Below are 7242 nucleotides of genomic sequence, written 5' to 3'. Positions count from 1 at the left end.
CAAATGGGCTCATACAGAGCTCCAACCTTAGCTATATGAAATTCCATCTACCTAAGTTACGCAAAATGTACAGCGGTATTAGTATAGCTATAGGCATCAAGCTAAACAAATTCTACATTTAAATTAACAAGCCCAATGAAAAGTACAATCACTATAACCTTCCTATTCATACCTACAGGTACTTTACTTTTTAAATACTTTTTTATTAAAAACCTTACTTTATTTAATTAATTATTAAATAAAATATTTTTATTAATTATTTTTATTATTTTTATTAAAAATCTTAATATAATAATAATTTTTATTAAACTTATAAAAACTTAAATTAAAGTTTTTTTTTTATTATTATTAAATATATAATTTTAATAAATAATGAAAAAAATATAATTTTTTTTTAATAATATTAAAAAAATTATTATAATTATTTAAAAAAATAAATTTTTTATATAAAATAAAATTATAAAATAATTAATAAAAATTAATATAATATATAAAATTAAATAAATAATTTTTATTATAAATTATTATTTAATAATAATAAAATAATATTAATAATTATTTTTAAATTTTTTTTTAAAATATAATTTAAATTTTTTTAAAAATTTTAATATTTTAAATAATAAAAAATATATTATTTAATTTTTTAAAATAATATTAATTAATATATATTATAATATAATAATTAAATTATATAAAATTAAAATTCTCCTAGGTATAAAAAATAAATTACCTAAAAGAACTAAAATTAAAATAATTATTATTAAATTTTTAATTATTAGTTATTAATTAACAGCTTAGTAGATTTATATCTTTTCTTTTATAAATAATTTAAATTACCTTTTTTTACTTTATTTATTCTTAAAGCTTTAATATACTTTCTTTATTATATTAATTATATTCTTATTATATGTTTTTATTACAGTAGCTATTATTTTTACTATAGTTATAAATAGTTTTTTATTACCTTTAGCTATTTTAGCTATTTATATATTAGATTTTTAATTAACTATTAAGTTATTTTTAATTACTATAAGAATTCTTTATTTTTATATTATATTATTTTATTAAATTATTTAAAAAAAATATATAATTTATTTTTAAAAATTATTATTACTTTTTATTACTTAATAAATAATCTTTTTTATTTTAGTTAAGTTATTAAATTATAATTTAAAGTTTTTATATTATATTTAAACTTTATTATTTAAACCTCTTTATATATATATTTTAAGTTTAATCTTAAACTTTAATAAACAGTTATATTTTTAAATTTATTTTTAATAATATAGCCTAAATCTTTAAAATTTAGTTTAATTAGCTGTTATTAATTAAATTAAATTATAAATTAATTTTAGATTTTAAACTAAAAGCTGGGGTATAGCTTTTTATTAAACCAACTGTTATAGTATTAAACTTTTTATTTTAATATTAAATTTAACCTTTATAATAAAAATTTAAATATTTTTTTAAAAATAATTAAACTAAATTTTTTATTTATTTTTATTTAGTATTTTAAAATATTAATTTTATAATTTATTATTATTTTTATTAAATTATTAAAAAATATTATTAAATTTTTTATATTAAAAACTTTAAATAATTTTTAAACTTTTTTAATAATTTTAATATATAACTTTCAAATTTTTAAATAGTTTTAAAACTATTAATTATATTAATATTTACTTAAATTATTAATTTAAAAATTTTATTATTAATAAAAATTATTATTAATATTTATAAATTATAGTTTTATTATAAATAAGTTTTTTTATTATAATTATATTATCAAAACTATAAAAGTTTTATTTTTATTTTTAATTAATAATTACAGTTAATTAAATTAATAAAAAATAAAATTAAAAGTTTTAAATAATAAAATTATATATTATATAAAAGTTAAGTTTATATTAAATTAAATAATAATTTTATATATAAAAAAAACATTTAATTATATTAATAAAAGTTATTTTAATTAATTAAAATTACTATAGTAATTTTAAAAATAAAAAATAATTTATTTATTAATGTTAATATTATTTTTAATTATTAAATATAATATATTATTATTATTGCTATATAAATTTAATAAAGTTTAAAATTAATTAAAATATATATTTATTTTTAAAGTATTTTGGGGTTTTTAAAATTAATTAGAAAGTTATATTTTTTTAATTAATTACTAAAAGTAAAGTCAATAAGTAGTTTAGCTAAATTAATTAAATTACTATTTAACAAAGGGTTAATATAACATATAATAGTAGGAAATTAAGCTGTTTTTTAATAGTTCAGTAATATTAAACTATTGGGAAATACCTGATAATAGTTAAGAAATAGCTTACAACAGTTAATCAATAGCTACAACTCTTTTATAATTTCAGGCTATTTACCCTATAGTATCTGTTTTAGGAAATTAAATCGTTGAAAATGCTCAAACCGTTAAAGTTCTGCATTGGGCCAATCAGAATGCTTTATTTTGGCTTACAGGGGCTTTTAGTGGGTACAGCGCTATAGTATATAATGCTGCAACTTGCAGTATAGCCCTTGAGTGCTATAGCTTACAATGCAGCGCTATAAAGCCTAGCACAGTACTATAACGCCTGGTACAGCGCTATAGCTTACGATATAGCGTGTAATTGATTTGATTGATAAAAAGAAAAAACAGAAACAATAGTACCTCTTGCAATAGATAGATAGTCTAGCGGTCTAAATTAATAAAAGTACATTCAACCGACTCCTTGTTTAATTCCTATTTCTTGCGTACATTTTCCGTAATATTCTTCCAATTTCAGTAGGTAATTTACAATTGCGTTGGGTACATCAATCAAGCGTTCTATCCACTAAATCCACTATAAGCTACAGCGACTAGAATCCAGCTTTTTGATTGGCTTAGGTCTGCCGATCTATACCCAATTCAGTAATAGAATCGTTGAGATTGCTGAAACCGTTGAAGGTCCTAAACGGTTTAGTCTGAGCTAATGCATAGTTCTCAGGCAATGGTTACAGTGAGTCAAACCACTAAAAGAGCCCACTAATCCCCTGTACTGTACGTTTTGCATCCCACTGTCAGACAGCACACGTCAGCAAGATTCGCTTGCCTAGACAGAAACCACCCCGTAAGCAGACGATACAACGTCAAGGCTGGGGATCTTGGGGAATCATCCTTCCGTCCTCTGCAGCAAAGCATAAGACGGCGTCGGCCGTGGTAGCACTGCGGTTGTGCTCTTTGAGCAAGGGTGAGGCGGTGGAGTCGAATGTATTTAAAAGTCGTAAAACGGACGACGAATTGCGCAATTTCACTAACTCACACCCATTCGTTGCTTTTCGTTGCCTTTCGTTGCCTTTCATTGAAGAATGTCCCCGAAACCCTTCCGGCTCCGCGGGGCCTGCGATTCCTGTCACCTCGCAAAGGCTAGTAATTAGCAGCCAATCCCTGGACGCAACCTACAACCGAGTTGCGTTCATGCCGACTAACACCTGCCAGGTCAAATGTAGTAGTGACAAGCCTTCGTGCCAGAGATGTCTTGCCAACAACTTCGAGTGCGTCTACAGCATCTCCATGACGGGCAAAGTCCAGGGTGCCAACCGCCACAAACGAGCTCGCTACGAAAACAGCGTCGTCCCCAACAGCCCACGCAACCCGACGCTCTTGGATACCATAAACCTGTCATCGGGCGATGAGGCAACGATTGTGGCAGATCCCGCCGCAGCCCAGGTTGCCTATGTGCTGCCATCCCAAACCGCCACGCAAGATGCCGAGGACATCTGCCACTCGGCCATGCTACAGCTCGTTTCGCCTGCGTCCGAGCCGGCTCTGCGATGGCCTGTACAAGATTCCCTCCCCATCAACATCCTCTTCGATATCGAAGATAGCTTTTGTCGACCTTCTGCCGACGAACAGCCACACAGCCAGCAACGCCCTGAGTGCCACGAGGGCCAGGGCCAACTTACGGATGCTTCTTCGATGAATACCGGGCTAGAAACATCACGACACGGCTCAGAGGCCTGCACAACGAGACATGTGAGCCGGGAGCCCAGCAACTCAGGCCCGCCGGAAGCCCAGCCGAGCTTGCGCTCAGGCTTGGGTTCAACCTCGAGCGCTCGAGACAGGACGCCGCTGAACTGCATTCCCTTGCTAGAGCAGCTGTGGCAGCGCGAAGGATGTGCGCATCTACAGCCAGACTCTGTCATAGCTACTAACAAGAAAGCCGTCTCCGCACTGTCCAAGCTGGTTCCAGGTCTTGATAGCTGCGACAAAGGTGAAGCCGACCTTATGCTCTACACCCTCGTCATGCAGGCTATCGTCAACTCTTACAGACAGGTCTGTGACTCGTGGTTGCAAGCAGGGTCCGACGTTTCCGGGCCACCCAACAAGGGCCCTTTGACGCCGTGTGAGATGGACGCGCCCAGGTTCAGGTTTGGAACATTTGAAATTGATGCAGAATCGCAGAGGAAACTGTTTACACAGGTCGTGCTGGGAGAGATTAACAAGGCCATGTTGCTCTGGACCAAGTTATGGGCCGTTGTGTCGACCCAGCAACTCAATGGCCGAGGGGGCATGGGACTCTGCGAAAACATCCTTCTCGAAGCAGGGATCACACTTCAAAGAAAAATAACAGAGATAAGCACCTCTGTCGCAGTTTATAGCACTGAACCACAATAACTACTAGATTTATGTTATACTTGTTAATCTTTTTTGTTTTACATTCCTAGTGTAGAAGATCATCAGTTAGAGGAATTGGGTTAGCGTTATATTACGATCTGATCCCCAGTGAGCTCTGCAGACAGCGAGTGACCTTGTTAATTGCTGCTGATGCGATCAATGCCCAATCCTTTGCCCTGTGGAATAACAGTTAGAAGCATGCCGAACAAGTTGGAATGGTGTCATATGGGGATTTAGTGAAGGTTGCCAGGGACACCATCGCGGCTGCTTCTACCAGACCCGTATCTTCGCTCGAATGTCGGTGTTGGTGTGATGTAGGCACAGCTGCCGCTGAGTGTCCCGGAAGGTGGCAGAGAGATTTTTTCCAGGCCGAATTCCTTGTCTGTGGTGACAACCTCCGGCCGAGAAGGTAGGAGCTTTTGCCGAATAGCATCAAACTAATCTCATTGACACATAAGTCGTCTTCAGTCTCTGTCTGAGAATGTAACGGGCGAAGTTCGCGAGTGACTCCCGGTCTGTGAAATTAGGACTTGGAAGAGGTATATCATGAAGAGGCTCGTCTTCTATGTATTGTCAGGTCTGAGAACATTGGCGAAGAGACACAACATCTCAACATATCAGGAGAGGTCCAAATGACGCCTTCAACACGGCTCGTCGTGCCCGTTTGATGCAATGACATAGAAGGTTTGATTTTAGGGTGTGGACCCAGCGTTGGGTGGCTGTCAGCCCCGTCGAGCCTAACGAAAACGCTGACGATCATTATAATATATATCCCGCTTCCGGAACTAGCTCGCGCTGTCCGTGTGGTCTGGTGTGATATCAGCACCCCTTGAGCCCTTAGACCAAACCAAAGCGACAGGGATTGCTCAAGTTCCCGCTGGGCAGCATTCGTCGGCGATAAACGTTATAAGCTAATAGATCGAGAGAAGGCAGGTAGTTTTTGCCCTAACTCATAAGAGCTAATTAGTAACTATTGCTGACTAAGAAGAGACTTTATACCAGTAAAATAGGTAGAGATTAACTTTTATACTAATATAACCTTAGTTATAAAGCTAAACTATAACTGTTAGAAATATTTTCATTACCTTTAAATTAATTTAAACTGCAATTTAGCTTCGTTTAACTTTTCCATAAAGCTTTAAATAAATAATACCTTATTATATATATATTTCTTTTTATTTTTTAAATTACTATAAGTTACTATAACTTTAATTATTTAGAAATATTATAAAGTAGTTTATAATAGTTATTTATAATGTTATATTAATAGTTAATTAATTAAATATTATTATTTTTTAATTTTTTATTTAAGGTATAGTATAGTAAGTAGTTAAATTTAACTAAAGTAATATACTTATAGTAAATTTTAAATAATATTTTTATTTAATTTAATTTATTATATTTAGAATATATTTAAAAATTTAAAAGTTTTAAAAATAAATATTATAATTATAGGAAATTATAGTAAGTATTTAAAAAAGTAAAAAATTTATTAAAAATAATCTATAATATTAAAATTAAGAAATTAATAATAAATAAAATAAATAAAGCTATTATTATTAAATAATATTAGTTTTATAAATATAAAGTTATTTTTAATAGTTTTTCTATTAGCTAAAGTATAAAAGCTAAGATATAAAAGGATTTTTTTTTTTTTTAATTTTTCTGCTGGTTAGTATATCTGGGAAATAATTAATACTTAAGGTTAAGTGTAGGTAAAGGCAAAGGTAAAGGTAAGGTTAAGGGAGATTTTAAAAGAAACTGTTGTCTTAGAGCTATTAAATAAAAGAGATAATTTATTTATTATTTTAAATGTTATAGGTAAAGAAGTTAATAATAAAGAAAAATAAAAGGAGGAGGAGGGAAAAAAAGATATTTAGCTGCAGCTATTAATAATACCTTTAATACTGCTGCTGTTATTATTGTAAAGATTATTAAAAACGCTAGGTAGTATAGTTAGTAGTATTATAAGAAGGGTTAAGTTATTAAGAAGGCTAAGGAAAGAGGAGGAAGTTAGGTTATTATAAGGATTTTTAGAATAGGCTATAGCTGTTTTATTAAACTGTTTTATATAGTAGGTTTATTAGTATATTATTTAGTTATAAATTAAAAATATAGAAAATTTTAAAAAGATATTATAATTTTATTTTATATTTAAATAATAATAAAGTATTATTTTTATAAATAAATTAATTAAATTAATTTAGTAAAATCTATTAAATATTTTAATATAAAATTTATTTTTATTAGTAAAAAAATAAAAAAAGTAAGTTAATATTAAATTTAAAGATAATTTAATATTATAAAAAACTTTAAAAAAAAACTTTAATATAAAATTATTATTTCCTTAAGATAATTTACTTTAAAGTAATATAAATTGTTTTTTTTTAAATTATATTAACTTTTTAAATAAATAAAATAAATAATAAGTTTATTAATTTATTTTATAAGTTAAATAAACTTAATTAACTATATATATAAATATATATTTATATTATTTATTTAAATAGTTAAATACTTAATTATTATTAAAGTAATTAAATGAAATTTAAATATTATTTTATTAAGTATATAATAAAATT

The 7242-nt window shown here is 28.7% G+C and overlaps 1 protein-coding gene across 1 annotated transcript; it reads left to right on the top strand.

Moving 5' to 3' along the window:
- Nucleotides 1-3556: 3556 nt before the first annotated feature.
- Nucleotides 3557-4660, top strand: TRIVIDRAFT_201436 (uncharacterized protein; the record flags this gene model as incomplete). The annotated part of the gene is made up of 1 exon (XM_014100837.1): nt 3557-4660. The coding sequence occupies one exon, from the start codon at nt 3557-3559 to the stop codon at nt 4658-4660; it is 1104 nt and encodes a 367-aa protein (XP_013956312.1).
- Nucleotides 4661-7242: the final 2582 nt, after the last annotated feature.

Source organism: Trichoderma virens (assembly GCF_000170995.1).
Source record: "Trichoderma virens Gv29-8 chromosome Unknown TRIVIscaffold_14, whole genome shotgun sequence".
NCBI lineage: Eukaryota > Fungi > Ascomycota > Sordariomycetes > Hypocreales > Hypocreaceae > Trichoderma > Trichoderma virens.
Note: the sequence above shows the minus strand (reverse complement) of the source record. Positions and strands in the feature narration are given on the sequence as shown.